We start from the raw sequence: 19,754 nt of genomic DNA, 5'->3' as shown, positions 1-19,754 counted from the left end.
TTCAATCTCTCTCCCCCCCACTCACTCAATCTCTCCCCCCCGCACTCACTCAATCTCGCTCCCCGCCACTCACTCAATCTCTCTCCCCCCCCACTCACTCAATCTCTCTCCCCCCCACTCACTCAATCTCTCCCCCCCCCCACACTCACTCAATCTCTCTCCCCCCGCACTCAATCTCTCTCCCCGCCACTCACTCAATCTCTCCCCCCCCCCCGCACTCACTCAATCTCTCCCCCCCCCCCGCACTCAATCTCTCTCCCCCCCGCACTCACTCAATCTCTCCCCCCCACTCACTCAATCTCTCTCCCACCCTGCACTCACTCAATCTCTCCCCCCCACTCACTCAATCTCTCTCCCCTCCACACTCACTCAATCTCTCCCCCCCCGCACTCACTCAATCTCTCCCCCCACTCACTCAATCTCTCCCCCCACTCACTCAATCTCTCCCCCCCCCCCCCGCACTCACTCAATCTCTCCCCCCACTCACTCAATCTCTCTCCCCCCCCCGCACTCACTCAATCTCTCCCCCACTCACTCAATCTCTCCCCCCCCCCCCGCACTCACTCAATCTCTCCCCCCACTCACTCAATCTCTCTCCCCCCCCCGCACTCACTCAATCTCTCCCCCCCACTCACTCAATCTCTCTCCCCCCCCGCACTCACTCAATCTCTCCCCCCACTCACTCAATCTCTCCCCCCACTCACTCAATCTCTCCCCCCCCCCCCGCACTCACTCAATCTCTCCCCCCACTCACTCAATCTCTCTCCCCCCCCCGCACTCACTCAATCTCTCCCCCCCACTCACTCAATCTCTCTCCCCCCCCGCACTCACTCAATCTCTCCCCCCCACTCACTCAATCTCTCTCCCCCCCCGCACTCACTCAATCTCTCCCTCCCACTCACTCAATCTCTCTTCCCCCCCCACTCACTCAATCTCTCTCCCCCCACACTCACTCAATCTCTCCCCCCCCACTCACTCAATCTCTCCCTCCCACTCACTCACTCAATCTCTCCCTCCCACTCACTCACTCAATCTCTCCCCCCCACTCACTCAATCTCTCCCTCCCACTCACTCAATCTCTCCCTCCCACTCACTCAATCTCTCCCCCCCCACTCACTCAATCTCTCCCCCCCCACTCACTCAATCTCTCCCCTCCCACTCACTCAATCTCTCCCCCCCCACTCACTCAATCTCTCCCCTCCCACTCACTCAATCTCTCTCCCCCCCCACTCACTCAATCTCTCCCCTCCCACTCACTCAATCTCTCCCCTCCCACTCACTCAATCTCTCTCCCCCCCCACTCACTCAATCTCTCTCCCGCCCCACTCAATCTCTCCCTCCCACTCACTCACTCAATCTCTCCCCCCCCACTCACTCAATCTCTCCCTCCCACTCACTCAATCTCTCCCCCCCCACTCACTCAATCTCTCCCCCCCCCACTCACTCAATCTCTCCCCTCCCACTCACTCAATCTCTCCCCCCCCCCCCACTCACTCAATCTCTCCCTCCCACTCACTCACTCAATCTCTCTCCCCCCCACTCACTCAATCTCTCTCCCCCCCCACACTCACTCAATCTCTCTCCCCCCGCACTCAATCTCTCTCCCCGCCACTCACTCAATCTCTCCCCCCCCCCGCACTCACTCAATCTCTCCCCCCCCCGCACTCAATCTCTCTCCCCCCCGCACTCACTCAATCTCTCCCCCCCACTCACTCAATCTCTCTCCCACCCTGCACTCACTCAATCTCTCCCCCCCACTCACTCAATCTCTCTCCCCTCCACACTCACTCAATCTCTCTCCCCCCCGCACTCACTCAATCTCTCCCCCCACTCACTCAATCTCTCCCCCCACTCACTCAATCTCTCCCCCCCCCCCGCACTCACTCAATCTCTCCCCCCACTCACTCAATCTCTCTCCCCCCCCGCACTCACTCAATCTCTCCCCCCCACTCACTCAATCTCTCTCCCCCCCCGCACTCACTCAATCTCTCCCTCCCACTCACTCAATCTCTCTCCCCCCCCACTCACTCAATCTCTCTCCCCCCACACTCACTCAATCTCTCCCCCCCCACTCACTCAATCTCTCCCTCCCACTCACTCACTCAATCTCTCCCTCCCACTCACTCACTCAATCTCTCCCCCCCACTCACTCAATCTCTCCCTCCCACTCACTCAATCTCTCCCTCCCACTCACTCAATCTCTCCCCCCCCACTCACTCAATCTCTCCCCCCCCACTCACTCAATCTCTCCCCTCCCACTCACTCAATCTCTCCCCCCCCACTCACTCAATCTCTCCCCTCTCACTCACTCAATCTCTCTCCCCCCCCACTCACTCAATCTCTCCCCTCCCACTCACTCAATCTCTCTCCCCCCCCCACTCACTCAATCTCTCTCCCGCCCCACTCACTCAATCTCTCCCTCCCACTCACTCACTCAATCTCTCCCCCCCCACTCACTCAATCTCTCCCTCCCACTCACTCAATCTCTCCCCCCCCACTCACTCAATCTCTCCCCTCCCACTCACTCAATCTCTCTCCCCCCCCACTCACTCAATCTCTCCCCCCCCACTCACTCAATCTCTCTCCCGCCCCACTCACTCAATCTCTCCCTCCCACTCACTCACTCAATCTCTCCCCCCCCACTCACTCAATCTCTCCCTCCCACTCACTCAATCTCTCCCCTCCCACTCACTCAATCTCTCCCCCCCCCACTCACTCAATCTCTCCCTCCCACTCACTCAATCTCTCCCCCCCCACTCACTCAATCTCTCCCCCCCACTCACTCAATCTCTCTCCCCCCCCACTCACTCAATCTCTCCCCCCCCCACTCACTCAATCTCTCCCTCCCACTCACTCAATCTCTCCCCCCCCCCACTCACTCAATCTCTCCCTCCCACTCACTCAATCTCTCCCCCCCCACTCACTCAATCTCTCCCCCCCACTCACTCAATCTCTCCCCCCCCCCACTCACTCAATCTCTCCCACCCCCACTCACTCAATCTCTCCCCCCCCACTCACTCAATCTCTCTCCCCCCCACTCACTCAATCTCTCCCCCCCACTCACTCAATCTCTCCCCCCCCCCCACTCACTCAATCTCTCCCCCCCCCCACTCACTCAATCTCTCCCTCCCACTCACTCAATCTCTCCCCCCCCACTCACTCAATCTCTCCCCCCCACTCACTCAATCTCTCCCCCCCCCCACTCACTCAATCTCTCCCCCCCCCCACTCACTCAATCTCTCCCTCCCACTCACTCACTCACTCAATCTCTCTCCCCGGCAGCGGGTAACAGCGGGGCTCAGCCAATCGGGGCCGAGCCTGGGTGAAACTGTGACACTGGGTGAGTCACGCGGCCCCTCACCCAATCAGCTCCCTGGGACGCGAAAACAAGTTTGTTTTTGAATTTTGAATTTGAGTGAGGAGCATTTTTTAAGTTGATGACCCCGGGTATAAATTCACTGGGTGGGTCCTGCACTCGGTCAGTGAGCGGGTCGGTGGTGGGTCCTGCACTCGGTCAGTGAGCGGGTCGGTGCTGACAGTGTCTGCAAGGAGCGGCTCCCATTGATCCATTATTACAAGGTAAGGACATTGTCTGCACAGACTGTCCCCGGGAATCACTCAGTAAATTACTCGGTGTGCAGCTTGTAGATACCATTGTCCAGTAACCGGGTCCTTCACCCATCTGCAATGTTGCTCCCTTAATGTTCATTGTCACAGACTCTTGTAATCTGGCACATGCTCCCAGCATTTCCAAACGCATCCTCCACATTCTCGCAGTACCGTGCGGTGTGTTCCAGTTTCTGATCTTCCCTGAGCCCCGGGTATTAAATGCTGAGTATTTGGAACAGCACATTTCAGTCTGTCCTGTTCACTCGCTCTCTGCAAGGTAAAGCGGTGAGCACTTTACTGCTCGCTGATGGGACCAGCTCACACTTCTTTCATCCACTGTTCACCGAAGCTCATTTATAAAAATAAACTAGATATCATCCTCTTTAAAACGTGACATCGAATTGGATCTTAATGGATTAATTCCCAACAGAACTATGGGCTAAATGACGGGTGCCCTCACTTGGTGAACTCGCTGTCCATGTGTGTTTCTGTGCCAGTTTATCAGCAGGGTTGTGCTGTCTCTCCTGCCTGCTTCTTGTTGATGCTTTCTCCTTGTCTGCCTCGAATCTCCTGAGTTTTCTGTTCTTTGTCTGAACACCATTCTTTCTGCTGGTCTTAGAAACATAGAAAATAGGTGCAGGAGTAGGCCATTCGGCCCTTTGAGACTGTACCACCATTCAATGTGATCATGGCTGATCATGCAACTTCAGTACCCCATTCCTGCTTTCTCTCCATACCCCTTGATCCCTTTAAGGGCCACATCTAACTCCCTTTTGAATATATCTAATGAATTGGTCTCAACAACTTATTGTGGTGGAGAATTCCACAGGTTTACAATTCTCTGAGTGAAGACATTTCTCCTCATTTCGGTCCTAAATGGCTTACCCCTTATCCTTAAGACTGACCCCTGGTTCTGGACTTCCCCATCATACGGAACATTCTTACCTGCATTTAACCTGTCCAATCCTATCAGAATTTTATATGTTTCTATGAGATCCCCTCTCATTCTTCTAAAGTCCAGTGAATATAAGCCTAGTTGATCCAGTCTTTCTTCATATGTCAGTCCTGCTGTCCTGGGAATCAGTCTGGTGAACCTTCATTGCACTCCCTCAATAGCAAGAATGTCCTTCCTCAGATTAGGAGAACAAAACTGTACACAATATTCCAGGTGTGGCCTCACCAAGGCCCTGTACAACTGCAGTAAGACCTCCTTGCTCTGATACTCATCCTCTCGCTATGAAGGCCAACATGCCATTTGCTGCCTTCACTGCCTGCTGTACCTGCATGCCAACTTTCAATGACTGATGTACCATGACACCCAGGTCTCATTGCACCTCTCCTTTTCCTATACTGTCACCATTCAGATAATATTCTGCCTTCCTGTTTTTGCCACCAAAGTGGATAACCTCACATTTATCTACATTATACTGCATCTGCCATGCATTTGCCCACTCACCTAACCTGTCCAAGTCACCCTGCAGCCTCTTAGCATCCTCCTCACAGCTCACACTGCCACTCAGCTTAGTGTTATCTGCAAACTTGGAGATATTACATTCAATTCCTTTGTCTAAATCATTAATGTATGTGGTAAATAGCTGGGTCCCAGCATTGAACGTTGCAGTACCCCCACTAGTCACTGCCTGCCTTTCTGAACCATTTATTCCTTCTCTTTGGTTCCTGTCTGCCAACCAGTTCTCTATCCACGTCAATATATTGCACCCAATAATATGTGCTTTAATTTTGTACACCAATCTCTTGTGTGGGACCTTGTCAAAAGCCTTTTGAAAGTCCAAATATACCACATCCACTGGTTCTCATTTGTCCACTCTACTAGTTCCATCCTCAAGAAATTCTTGAAGATTTGTCAAGCATGATTTCCCTTTCATAAATCCATACTGACTTGGACCGATCCTGTCACTGCTTTCCAAATGTGCTGCTATTACATCTTTAATAATTGATTCCAACATTTTCCCCACTACTGATGTCAGGCTAACTGGTCTATAATTCCCTGTCTTGTCCCTGCTCTGCCTTGTGATTCAGTGCTCATTGTGGACTTGATTTGTGCTGTGTGTGGATTGTAACCTATGGCCTCTGTTGCCAGCACCATTACATTTTTGGGGTGGGTCCATTTGCCTCTTTTTCTTACCTGAGACTAAAGGTGAAGGGTTTACAATATTTACCATTTACAATATACAATCATTTAGATGAAGGAATTGAGTGTAATATCTCCAAGTTTGCAGATGACACTAAGCTGGGTGATGGTGTGAGCTGCAAGGAGGATGCTAAGAGGCTGCAGGGTGACTTGGCCAGGTTAGGTGAGTGGGCAAATGAATGGCAGATGCAGTATAGTGTGGATAAATGTGAGGTTATTCACTTTGGTGGCAAAAACACGAAGGCAGAATATTATCTGAATGGTGACAGATTAGTAAAAGGGGGGGTGCAACGAGACCTATGTGTCATGGTTCATCAGTCATTGAAAGTTGGCATGCAGGTACAGCAGGTGGTGAAGAAAGCAAATGATATGTTGGCCTTCATAGCAAGGGGATTTGAGTATAGGAACAGGGAGGTCTTACTGCAGTTGTACAGGGCCTTTAGTGAGGCCTCACTGAAAATATTGTGTTCAGTTTTGGTCTCCTAATCTGAGGAAGGATGTTCTTGCTATTGAAGGAGTGCAGCAAAGGTTCACCAGACTGATTCCAGGGATGGCTGATCTGACATATGAGGAGAGACTGGATCGACTAGGCCTTTTTTCACTGGAGTTTAGAAGGATGGGAGGGGATCTCGTAGAAACCTATAACATTCCGACGGGACTGAACAGGCTAGATGCAGGAAGAATGTTTCCGATGTTGGGGAAGTCCAGAACCAGGGGTCATAGTCTAAGGATAAGGGGTAGGCCATTTAGGACCGAGATGAGGAGAAACTTCTTCACTCAGAGTTGTTAACCTGTGGAATTCCTACTACAGAAAGTTGTTGATGCCAGTTCATTGGATATATTCAAGAGGGAGTTAGATATGGCCCTTACGGCTAAAGGGATCAAGGGGTATGGAGAGAAAGCAGGAAAGGGGTACTGAGGTGAATGATCAGCCATGATCATATTGAATGGTGGTGCAGGATCGAAGGGCTGAATGGCCTACTCCTGCACCTATTTTCTATGTTTCTATGTTTGAAAGAGACAAACCCATAATCCAGGCTGACACTTCAGTGCAGTACTGAGCAAGGTGCTGATGTTGGATGAGATGTTAAACGGAGGGATAATCTGCCCTCAGGTGGATGTAGAAGATCCCACGGCCACTATTGGAATAAGAGCAGGAGAGATCTCTTGCTGTCCTTGACCAACCACAGATTATCTGGTCATTATCGCATTGCTTCTTATGGGATCTTCCTGTGTGCAACTTGGCTGCTCAGTTTCCCCACATTACAACAGTGGCTACTCTTCAAATGTACTTCATTCTTTCTTGTGAACAAATTATTGGGTGACTGATTATGTATCAATTTGGGCTGGGACATGGTGAGATGAGCTGGTGTTTCTTAAAAGAAGCCAATCAGTTAAAACGAGACAATAATGTGCTTTTTGATCTGATGTCCCTCACCTTGATCAGCATTAAACAATCTTGCTCAAGTGTGCATGGAAATGGTTTGCCTTTTTCATAAAAAGGTGCTTTTAGGCCTGATTGCAGAATAAATTTGGAAATCTGCTGAGATTGCACAGATTGAAGTCTGTTACCTTTCTACAGACTCACTGCCATTCTCAGAATCCACTGCAGCACGGTGTGATCAGAGAGAGGAGACTCTGGAAACCTTGGAAGAAAAGAGGAAATACTCTGATTGGGAAGCAATGGAAATCCTAATGCTGTTTGCAGGTACTGTGACGATCCATCGATAGTAAATATCAAAGTTCCTGTAAGGTCATACTGCTCACTGTCTGGTTGGGTAAAATGGACTCCATGTGGACCCCTAGGTGGCCTAACTCACGGCTCCAGACCAATCCTCAGGCATTGTTTGGCTTTATATATAACATATACACCTTGCTCAGTCCCTCTCTAATCTGTTCCTTTCCATTCCAGCCCTTCACTGTATCACACTGTGCAGAGCAGTGACACCAGCCTCCCTGAACTCTGTCACTAATCTCCCCGTGGGTCAAGACATCCAGTTTCCAATCAATTACTGTAGCGATGAGAAGTATGAAGTGACATTTCGACGCAGGTCCCCGGTCAGTCTTAAAATCATGGCTTGGAACTCTGCCCGGCCGGAGAGACCGTATGTGACTCACCCTTCCTACGAACGCCGGGTTCAGTTCCACCGAGATGCTTTTTTTGTCCTGCAGGGCGTCCAACTTGATGACGAAGGGGAATATATGGTACAGACGGACTACCTTGGGACCCAATTGAGGAACCATGACTGGGATTCATTTACACTGCGTGTGTTTGGTGAGTACTGAGAGAGGCCAATTCCTAACGCCCAGATACAGCAATGTGAGGAGGCCAATGCTCCCTGTAATGTATTTTTGGCATCACGTGGTCTCTTTAAGGGGCGGACCATTCAAAACACCACACAGCTTTAGAGAACATTAGAGGAGGCCATTCAGCCCCTCCAGACTGATCCGCCATTCAATGAGATCATGGCCGATCAGCATCTCCGCTCCATTTACCCGCCTTGGTTCTATATCCCTGGATACCCTGGGCCCACAAGTCTATCCATCTCCCACTTTAAAGTCTTAATTGTCCCACTGCCTTTTGGGAAAGAGAATTTCAGAATTCCACCACCCAGTATGTGGAAAAATGATTCCTAAAGGATGATATCGGGGCAGTTGTGAGATGATATTGGCTCTAATGAACAAAATGTTGAATCATTGTGGGTGGAGGTTAGAGATAGCAAGGGGAAAAAGTCACGGTGTAGTTTATAGGCCCCCAAATAATAACTTCACGGTGGGGTGGACAATAATCAAGGGAATAATGGAGGCATGTGAAAAAGAAATGGCAGTAATCATGGGGGATTTTAACCTACATATCGATTGATCAAATCGCACAGGGTAGCCTTGAGGAGGAATTCATAGAATGCATACGGATTGTTTCTTCGAATAGTATGTTACAGAACCTACAAGGGAGCAAGCTATCTTGGATCTGGTCCTGTGTAATGAGACAGGAATAATAAACTATCTCCTAGTAAAAGATCCTGTTGGAAGGAGTGATCACAGTATGGTTGAATTTGTAATACAGATTGAGGGTGAGGAAGTAGTGTCTCAAACGAGCGTACTATGCTTAAACAAAGGGGACTACAGTGGGATGAGGGCAGAGTTGGCTAAAGTAGACTAGGAACACAGACTAGATGGTGGCACAATTGAGGAACAGTGGAGGACTTTTAAGGAGCTCTTTCATAGTGCTCAACAAAAATATATTCCAGTGAAAAAGAAGGGCGGTAAGAGAAGGGATAACCAGCCTTGGATAACCAAGGAAATAAAGGAGAGTATCAAATTAAAAACAAATATGTATAAGGTGGCCAAAGTTAGTGGGAAACTAGAAGATTGGGAAAATTTTAAATGACAGCAAAGAATGACTAAAAGCAATAAAGAAAGTAAAGATAGATTACGAAAATAAACTTGCGCAAAACATAAAAACAGATCGTAAAAGCTTTTACAGATAAATAAAACGGAAAAGTGACTAAAGTAAATGTTGGTCCCTTAGAAGATGAGAACGGGAATTTAATAATGGGAAATGTGGAAATGGCTGAGACCTTAAACAATTATTTTGCTTCGGTCTTCACAGTGGAAGACACAAAAACCATGCCAAAAATTGCTGGTCACGGGAATGTTGGAAGGGAGGACCTTGAGACAATCACTATCACTAGGGGGTTAGTGCTGGACAGGCTAATGGATCTCAAGGTAGACAAGTCCCCTGGTCCTGATGAAATGCATCCCAGGGTATTAAAAGAGATGGCGGAAGTTATAGCAGATGCATTCGTTATAATCTACCAAAATTCTCTGGACTCTGGGGCGGTACCAGCGGATTGGAAAGCAGCTAATGTAACGCCTCTGTTTTTTTTTAAAAAAAGGGGCAGACAAAAGACAGGTGACTATAGGCCGGTTAGCTTAACATCTGTAGTGGGGAAAATGCTTGAAGCTATCATTTAAGGAAGAAATAGCAGGACATCTAGATAGGAATAGTGTAATCAAGCAGACGCAACATGGATTCATGAAGGGGAAATCATGTTTATCTAATTTACTGGAATTCTTTGAGGATATAACGAGCATGGTGGATAGAGGTGTACCGATAGATGTGGTGTATTTAGATTTCCAAAAGACATTCGATAAGGTGCCACACAAAAGGTTACTGCAGAAGATAGAGGTATGTGGAGTCAGAGGAAATGTATTAGCATGGATAGAGAATTGGCTGGCTAACAAAGCAGAGAGTCGGGATAAATGGGTCCTTTTCGGGTTGGAAATCGGTGGTTAGTGGTGTGCCACAGGGATTGGTGCTGGGACCACAACTGTTTACAATCTACATGGATAACCTGGAAGAAGGGACAGAGTGTAGTGTAACAAAATTTGCAGATGACACAAAGATTAGTGGGAAAGCGGCTTGTGTAGAGGACACAGAGGCTGCAGAGATTTGGATAGGTTAAGCGAATGGGCTCAGGTTTGGCAGATGGAATACAATGTCGGAAAGTGTGAGGTCATCCACCTTGGGAAAAACAACAGTAAAAGGGAATATTATTTGAATGGGGAGAAATTACAACATGCTGCGGTGCAGAGGGACCTGGGGGTCCTTGTGCATGAAACTCTTTTGAGTTTACCTGAAAATAAACATAAACATTAAACCGTGCCACCCGACTTGGGTGACAGTCCTTGTGCATGAATCCCAAAAAGTTAGTTTGCAGGTGCAGCAGGTAATCAGGAAGGCGAATGGAATGTTGGCCTTCATTGCGAGAGGGATGGAGTGCAAAAGCAGGGAGGTCCTGCTGCAACTGTACAGGGTATTGGTGAGGCCGCACCTGGAGTACTGCGTACAGTTTTGGTCACCTTACTTAAGGAAGGATATACTAGCCTTGGAGGGGGTACAGAGATGATTCACTAGGCTGATTCCGAAGATGAGGGGGTTATCTTATGATGATAGATTGAGTAGACTGGGTCTTTACTCGTTGGAGTTCAGAAAGATGAGGGGTGATCTTATAGAAACATTTAAAATAATGAAAGGGATAGACAAGATAGAGGCAGAGAGGTTGTTTCCACTGGTCGGAGAGACTAGAACTAGGGGGCACAGCCTCAAAATACGGGGGGGGGCAATTTAAAACAGAGTGGCGAAGGAATTTCTTCTCCCAGAAAGTTGTGAATCTGTGGAATTCTCTGCCCAAGGAATCAGTTGAGGCTAGCTCATTGAATGTATTCAAATCACAGATAGATAGATAGATTTTTAACCAATAAGGGAATTAAGGGTTACGGGGAGAGGGCGGGTAAGTGGAGCTGAGTCCACGGCCAGATCAGCCATGATCTTGTTGAGTGGCGGAGCAGGCTCGAGGGGCTAGATGCCCTACTCCTGTTCCTAATTCTTATGATTTCACTGCTAAATGGCCTTGTTCTAATTCTAAAGTTATCCTTGTTCTGGATTCTCCCTCCACAGGAAACATTTTCTCTCCATCTACCCTATATTGAATATCGTCATCATTTTAAATCAGCCGTGTCAACGCTAAGGAATACAAGCAAAGTTTTTGCAACCTAACTTGACCCTTCAGGTTTTGGAATCATTCTGGTGAATCTGTGCTGTACCCGCAAAGAAAACAACCCCAGCCTATCCAATCTTGAAGCTAAAATTCGCCAGTCCTAGAAACATCCTCGTAAATCTCCTCTGTACCCTCTCTAGTGCAAACACATCTTTCCTATAATGTGGTGACCAGAGCTGCATGCAGTACTCTAGCTGTGGCCTAACTAGTGATTTATACAGTTCAAGTGTGACCCCCGCTCTTGAATTCTATGCCACAGCTAATACATTTTGTACCTGTCCACTTGCTTTCAGTGCCTTATTTACAGGAACATTTTATTATTTACATGAAATTACTTAAAGGGATTTTCCTGTGTTTCAGAGCCTGTGTCCCAGCCTGAGGTGGTGATCACTGGGAAATGCTCATCAAACCTCAAACTGAACTGTTCGACTGCCAGAGGAACAAAGGTCACCTGTCGGTGGGAAAGGCAACGGGCTGGTGGTGTTGGCAATGACACGTTCCAGGGAGCTGTGCTTCAGCTCGAGAACACTCCTGAGCTGGCGAGTCACACCTACACGTGCATCGCGGGGAACCCAGTCAGTGAGGAAACCAGTGACCCAGTCACAGCAGCGCTGTGTGATAAGGACCGAGCCAGGGGTGAGTGAGTGAAAGGCCCGAGTAATATTGTCAGGGTTCCTCAGTCTCCTGAGGGATGGGGTGGTGATGGTGGGGGCAGAGGGTGGAGTGTCATTACGTGTTTATCCTCTTATAGCCATTAAATCGCAGCTTCAATCATAACCGTGCTATTTAAGAAAGGAGGATGAAAAAAACCGGGGAACAATAGACCAGTTAGCCTGACCGAAATCTTAGGCAAAATATTGGAAGCTATTATTAAGGACATGGTAACAGCGCACTTAGAAAATCTTCATATGATTAGGCAGGGTCAGCATGGTTTTATGAAAGGGAAATAGTTTGACAAATGTGTTAGAATTTTTTGAAGATGAAACGAGTAGGATGGATTAGGGGGAACCAGTGGATGTAGCGTATCTGGTTTTTCAAGAAGCATTTGAAAAGCTGCCACACGAGATTTTACACAAAATTAGGACTCTGGGATCGAGGGTAATATATTGGCATGGACTGAGGATTGGTTAATGGGCAGAAAACAGAGTTGGAATAAACAGAACTTTTCAGGTTGGCAGGCTGTAACTAGTTGGGTACTGCAAGGTTCAGTTCTTGGGCCTCTGCTATTTACAATCTATATTAGTGACTTGGCTGAGGGGACTGAGTGTAACCTATCCAAGTTTGCTGATGACACAAAGTTAGGTGGGAAAGTAAGCTGTGAGGAGGATGCAAAGAGGCTGCAGAGAGATATAGACAGGTTGACTGAGTGGGCAACAACAGGGCAAATGGAACACAATGTGGGGAAGTGTGAAGTTATCCACTTTGGTAGGCAAAACAATAGACCAGAATATTTTTTGCATGGTGAGAGACTGGGAAATGTTTGTTTTCAGAGGGGCCTGGGTGTCCTTGTACACCAATCACTGAAAGTTAACATGCAGGTACAGCAAGCAATTAGGAAAACAAATGGTTTGTTAGCTTTTGTTACAAAGGGATTAGAGTAAATAAGTCTTACTACAATTATACAGGGCATTGGTGTGGCCACACCTGAAGTACTGCTCAGTTCTGGTCTCCTGACCCAAGGAAAGACAAGCTTGCCTTGGAGGGAGTCCAGCGAAGGTTCACCAGACTAGTTCCTGGGATGGAGGGATTGCCCTGAGGTGAGATTGAGCAGACTAGGTCTATGTTCCCAAGTTTAGAAGAATGACAAGTGGTCTAATTAAAACACAAAATTCTTAAGGGGTTCGACAGGGTTAATGCTGAGATGATGTTTCCTCTGGCTGGGGAACCTACAACACTGGGTCACAGTCTCAAAATAAGGAGTCAGCCATTTAGGGCTGAGATGAGGAGAAACTTCTTCAGTCAGAGGGTGGTGAATGTTTGGAATTCTCTACCCCAGAGGGCTGTGGTTGTTCAGTCTTTGAGTATATTCAAGACAGAGATTGATAGATTTTTGGGAACTAAGGGATATGGGGATAGTGCAGAGAGGTAGATCAGCCATGATCTCACTAATGGCGGAGCAGGCTCGAGGGGCCAAATGACCTCCTGCGACTCCTTGTGTTCTTATCTCACCGAGCATCATCCTGAACTGAACCAGAAGTTTTACAATCCAGGCTCCCTCAACAGTTTGAGAATGAGGGGACAGAGGGGCTTGGCTGGAGGGCAGGGTTGGAACACAAAGGCCGATTCTCTGACCGTGCTCCAGTCTGGGGAGGGTCCGTATAGGGAGCACAGGATCGAGGAACAAGACCAGAAAATGAGTGACTCGGGTGGGTTGGGGGGTTAGGGGGATGGAATGAGGGTCTCTGGGCAAGGGACGACAGTAAAATCAACCTGTTAGAACATAAGAACATAAGAATTGGGATCAGGAGTAGGCCATCTAGCCCCTCAACCCCCATTTAACAAGATCATGGCTGATCTGGCCGTGGACTCAGCTCCACTTACCCGCCCGCTCCCCGTAACCCTTAATTCCCTTATTGGTTAAAAATCTATCTATCTGTGATTTGAATACATTCAATGAGCTAGCCTCAACTGCTTCCTTGGGCAGAGAATTCCACAGATTCACAACCCTCTGGGAGAAGAAATTCCTTCTCAACTGGGTTTTAAATTGGCTCCCCCATATTTTGATGCTGTGCCCCCTAGTTCTAGTCTCCCCGACCAGTGGAAACAACCTCTCCGCCTCTATCTTGTCCATCCCTTTCATTATTTTAAATGTTTCTATAAGATCACCCCTCATCCTTCTGAACTCAAAGGAGTAAAGACCCAGTCTACTCAATCTATCATCATAAGGTAACCCCCTCATCTCTGGAATCAGCCGAGTGAATCGTCTCTGTACCCCCTCCAAAACCAGTATATCCTTCCTTAAGTAAGGTGACCAAAACTGTACGCAGTACTCCAGGTGCGGCCTCACCAATACCCTATACAGTTGCAGCAGGACCTCCCTGCTTTTGTACTCCATCCCCCTCGCAATGAAGGCCAACATTCCATTCGCCTTCCTGATTACCTGCTGCACCTGCAAACTAACTTTTTGGGATTCATGCACAAGGAACGGAATTCCTCATTGGCGCCAAATCCCGGAACCTCCCTCGGGGGCCGGCGCCTCACAACTTGAGCCGCCTCGGGGAAATCCCCTCCGTGCCTTTCTGTTCCGCGCGGAGGGGTTTCCTGTACGGGCTGCTCCTGCACACTCAACTTTGCCATCCTCGCCGGCCGTCCGGACACGCCATGGCGTACCATCTTGCCGTCCGGAGGAGTCTGGGGTCCCCGATGGAGGGCACTCTACGCAGGGGTCCTCCCACTATTCATCGGTGACTTGGCCTGGAGGGTGGTGCACGGAGCAGTGCCGTGCAACAAATTTTTAAGCCGGTTCACGGACTCCCAGGCCGCCTGCAATTTCTGCGGTCGGGAGGAGTCCGTGTTCCATGTTTTTATTGAGTGCACGAGGTTGCAGCCCCTGTTCCATTATTTGAAGGGGCTGCTCCTGAAATTCTGGCTGCACTTCAGTCCCACTCTCCTGATCTTTGGGCACCCTGTGCGGAGGGGAGCGGGTAGGTCCGAGGGCCTCCTCGTAGGACTGCTCCTGGGCACGGCCAAGGGTGCCATCAGCCGGTCCAGGCAGCGGGCGATCGAGGGGGTCGTTTAACCTGACTGCCTGCCTCTCTTCTGCTCTTACATCCAGTCCAGGGTGTCCTTGGAGATGGAGCACGCGGTGTCCACCGGTACGCTCGCGGCCTTCCGCGAGAGGTGGGCACCGGAGGGACTGGAGTGCATCATCACGCCCGGCAACCAAATTTTAATTTGATTTTACATTTTAAAGTTTAATTTGTTTTAATTGCCGGTGCTTTTAGTGTCCCCCTCCCCTATTATAGGGAGCACTGGAAAAAATGTGATTTTAGCGCCCAAAAAAAAAAACCAAAAAAAAAGAAAAGGGCCTTGTAAATGTCTGCTGTGTCATCCAGGGCGGGTGGCACGGTTTAATGTTTATGTTTTTTTTCAGGTAAACTCAGAGTTTCATGCACAAGGACCCCCAGGTCCCTCTGCACCGCAGCATGTTGTAATTTCTCCCCATTCAAATAATATTGGTTTGTGGTCGCTGCAGTGTGTCGCTCTGGAGGAGGAGAGCAAGGAGCTTCAGTGTGGTGCCCTCCACAGTGGAATTGCTCACAGGGGAAGAAGGTACCACATCCTGTAACAGCCCCCTGAGATTGAGGGTGGTGGGGAGGGGTGATTGAAATTGTGTGTACAGATCCTGTTTCCGGGAGAATGGTCTGAGGGTTTGTAAATAATTGAGTGTTGAATGAAACTTGGAGGCTCAACGTTCTCTCCCTTTATTTCTTCAAGGGCCCAGGAATCATTGGATTGCTGTCCTCGTCCTCGTTCCTACAATCTCCCTCGTAATGCTCGTTTCTGTAATTGTGTTGTGGAGGGAACGAATCAGAAATTCTAACCTGAGCCGTGAGTATCATCTTCCTTCTCTTCATTCCTCTTCCTTCTCCCCCCCCCCCCACCGCCCCCCCAATCCAGAACTGAGGTGAAGTGGAATGTTGGTGGGGAAATGGCGATGGGCAGAGAGAACTGTCTGTAACTGAGCTACGGATTCTGTCCCTGTGGTCTGTTGGTCCCAATCGGGAGATCGGAGAGTGCAGGTCATGTCCCACTCCACGACTGTCTCTCACGCTGCACTTGTAGCTGTGAGTGCTGCCCCCTGTGTTCCCCTCCCAGGACTGACCGAGCTCTCCCCTTCCCCCTCTCCCCCAGGACTGACCGAGCTCTCCCCTCTCCTCCAGTGTTCCCCTTCCCCCTCAGGACTGACCGAGCTCTCCCCTCTCCTCCAGTGTCCCCCCCCCCCCCTCCCTCAGGACTGACCGAGCTCCCACCTTTCCCACCTTCCCCTCTCAGGACTAACCGAGCTCTCCCCTTCCCCCTCAGGACTGACCGAGCTCTCCCCTTCCCCCTCAGGACTGACCGAGCTCTCCCCTCTCCTCCAGTGCTCCCCCACCCCAGGACTGACCAAGCTCGCCCACCCCCTCCCCCAATAATCCAAGGGAAGGTTTCGAGCTTTTCTGGTTCATTTGCAGGTGCCAACATTTATTGTGAAATTCTCCTTATCGTAGGTGGGGTAACCCAGGAAATTGAGGAGGCAAGATACTCCCTGCGAGGAGGAGAGCCCGATGTTTCGTGTGTGGATTGCTGGAGAAATACCTCCAACGATGTCGCTGCAAGATCCTGCAAATCCCCTAGGAAGACAGACGCACAAATGTTAGCGTCCTCATCCAGGCCAACATCCCCAGCATTGGAGCACTGACCACACTCCACCAGTTCCATTGGGTGGGCCACATTGTTCGCATGCCTGACTCAAGTCTCCCAAAACAAGCGCTCTACTCTGAACTCCTTCACAGCAAACGAGCCAAAGGCGGGCAGTGGAAACGTTACAAGGACACTCTCAAAGCCTCCCTGATAAAATGCAACATCCCCACTAACACCTGGGAGTCCCTGGCCAAAGACCACCCGAGAGTCTAGCGAGAAGGAGGAACTGCTGGAAATCCTTAGTCAGGAAATTGATGATTGAAGGTGATAAATCCTCAGGGCCTGAGTCTGCATCCCAGAGTACTTAAGGAAGTGGCCCTAGAAATAGTTGATGCATTGGTGATCATTTTCCAACAGTCTATGGACTCTGGATCAGTTCCTATGGATTGGAGGGTAGCTAATGTAACACCACTTTTAAAAAGGGAGGGAAAGAGAAAACAGGTAATTATAGACTGGTTAGCCTGACATCGGTAGTGGGGAAAATGTTGGAATCAATTATTAAAGATAAAATAGCAGTGCATTTGGAAAGCAATGACAGAATCGGTCCAAGTCAGCATGGATTTATGAAAGGGAAATCATGCTTGACAAATCTTCTAGAATTTTTTTGAGGATGTAACTAGTAGAGTGGACAAGGGAGAACCAGTGGATGTGATGTATTTGGGCTTTCAAAAGGCTTTTGACAAGGTCCCACACAAGAGATTGTTGTGCAAAATTAAAGCACATGGTACTGGGGGTAATATACTGACGTGGATAGAGAACTGGTTGGCAGACAGGGAGCACAGTCGGGATAAACTGGTCCTTCTCAGACTGGCAGCAGTGACTAGTGGGGTGCCGCAGGGCTCAGTGCTGGGACCTCAGCTCTTTACAATATAAATCAATGATTTTGATGAAGGAATAGAGTGTAATATCTCCAAGTTTGCACGTGACACTAAACTGGGTGGCAGTGTGAGCTGTGAGGAGGATGCTAAGAGGAGGGTGACTTGGACAGATTAGTTGAGTGGGCAAATGCATGGCAGATGCAGTATAATGTGGATAAATGTGAGGTTATCCACTTTGGTGGCAAAAACATGAAGGCAGAATATTATCTGAATGGCGGCAGATTAGGAAAAGGGGAGGTGCAACGAGACCTGGGTGTCATGGTAAATCAGTCATTGAAAGTTGGCATGCAGATACAGCAGGTGGTGAAGAAGGCAAATGATATGTTGGCCTTCACAGCGAGGGGATCTGAGTATAAGAGCAGGGAGGTCTTACTGCAGTTGTACAGGGCCTTGGTGAGGCCTCACCTGGAATATTGTGTTCAGTTTTGGTCTCCTAATCTGAGGAAGGACACGCTTGCTATTGAGGGAGTGCAGCAAAGGTTCACCAGACTGATTCACAAGATGGCAGGACTGACATATGAGGAGAGACTGGATCAACTGGGCCTGTATTCACTGGAGTTTAGAAGGATGAGAGGGGATCTCATAGAAAAATATAAAATTCTGACGGGATTTGATAAGTTAGATGCAGGTAGATTGTTCCTGATGTTGGGGAAGTCCAGAACCAGGGGTCACAGTCTAAGGATAAGGGGTAAGCCATTTAGGACCGAGATGAGGAGAAACTTCTTCACTCAGAGAATTGTTAACCTGTGGAATTCCCTGCTGCAAAGAGCTGTTAGCTATATTCAAGAGGGAGTTAGATATGGTCCTGACAGCTAAAGGGATGAAGGGGTATGGAGAGAAAGCAGGAAAGGGGTACTGAGGTGAATGATCAGCCATGATCTTATTGAATGGTGGTGCAGGCTCGAAGGGACGAATGGCCTACTCCTGCATTATTTTCTATGTTTCTAAGTGGAGGAAGTGCAGCTGGGAGGGTGCTGAGCACCTCGAGTCTCATCGCCGAGAGCATGCAGAAATCCAGTGCAGACAGCGGAAGGAGCGTGCGGCAAACCAGTCCCACCCTCCCCTTCCCTCAACCACTGTCCATCCCACCTGTGACAGAGACTGTAATTCCCGTATTGGACTGTTCAGTCACCTGAAGTCAATATTAGAGTCTTCCTCTATTCTGAGGAACTGCCTGTGATGATTATTGGTCCTGTAGGTCGGCCTGTTGCTGTGTGAACTGGAACCTGTGCAGTGTTACACAACTCCTGCATCAGTTAGCTCGCCACCTACCTTCATTCCACCCTGGGGTCTGCACTTCCCATTCATACTCCCAGATTCCTGCAATCTATCTCCAGCCTGAACACACTGTGTGAGAATGCGGGGATCTGTGGGATGTCAAACTACTTGGGAAGCATCTCTGGGGGAACGGGGGTATTGTGATGTCTGACTGTACATGTCTGGGCTTTCTACTTTTTCCTGTGTATTTGTTTATCTCTCATTCCTTTTTCTGTTTTGTTCTTTTGCTAAATTGTTCCTAATCATGTCTTTGAGTGAGAAAGCAATGGAGGCGAGTAGGAGTGCAGGGGGGTCTGTGTGATCCAGTGTTGGACACACACAATCTCTTGAGAACTACTGTGTATATAGTGTAAATCTGCATTGTGTATATACTGAAATCAATTCTAACTGAAATGGTCGATGTTACGATCTACTCCAATGTACTCAATAAACCAACGAATAGCAACTAAAAATAAAAAGAACCTGCATTTTCTATAGCGCCTTTCACAACAATCTCTGGAAATCCCAAATTGTCTGTGCACACACACAGGCTGAACTCCAGGAGATAGTCGACGTATTTACCGAGGCGTATGAAAGCATAGGCCTTGCGCTAAACATTAGGAAGGCAGAGGTCCTCCACCAGCCTGTCCTCACTGCACTTCTTTCCCCCCCCCCCACCCCAGTCATTAAGATCCACGGCGCAGCCCTGGACAATGTGGACCAGTTCCCTTATCTCGGGAGCCTCCTATCAACAAGAGCAGGCATTGACAACGCGATCCAACCCCGCCTCCAGTGCAGCCTTCGGCCGCCTGAGGAAAAGAGTGTTTGAAGACCAGGCCCTCAAATCTACCACCAAGCTCATGGTCTACAGGGCTGTAGTAATACGTACCCTCC

General features: G+C 48.9%; 1 protein-coding gene across 2 annotated transcripts; it reads left to right on the top strand.

Moving 5' to 3' along the window:
• Positions 1-3,472: 3,472 nt before the first annotated feature.
• Positions 3,473-19,319, top strand: LOC139230326 (SLAM family member 5-like). 2 transcript variants are annotated; one of them, XM_070862154.1, is made up of 6 exons: positions 3,473-3,579; positions 7,344-7,469; positions 7,674-8,036; positions 11,683-11,958; positions 15,760-15,873; positions 16,533-19,319. In XM_070862154.1, the coding sequence occupies exons 2-6, from the start codon at positions 7,445-7,447 to the stop codon at positions 16,721-16,723; spliced, it is 969 nt and encodes a 322-aa protein (XP_070718255.1). In that variant the 5' UTR covers positions 3,473-3,579; positions 7,344-7,444; the 3' UTR covers positions 16,724-19,319. The 2 variants fall into 2 exon arrangements, with proteins under 2 accessions (XP_070718255.1, XP_070718256.1); XM_070862155.1 differs by lacking the exon at positions 7,344-7,469.
• The last annotated feature ends 435 nt before the right edge of the window (positions 19,320-19,754 follow it).

This window comes from Pristiophorus japonicus, chromosome 19 (genome assembly GCF_044704955.1).
Source record: "Pristiophorus japonicus isolate sPriJap1 chromosome 19, sPriJap1.hap1, whole genome shotgun sequence".
NCBI classification, from domain to species: domain Eukaryota; kingdom Metazoa; phylum Chordata; class Chondrichthyes; family Pristiophoridae; genus Pristiophorus; species Pristiophorus japonicus.
This window is presented reverse-complemented; position numbering and strand designations above follow the sequence as displayed.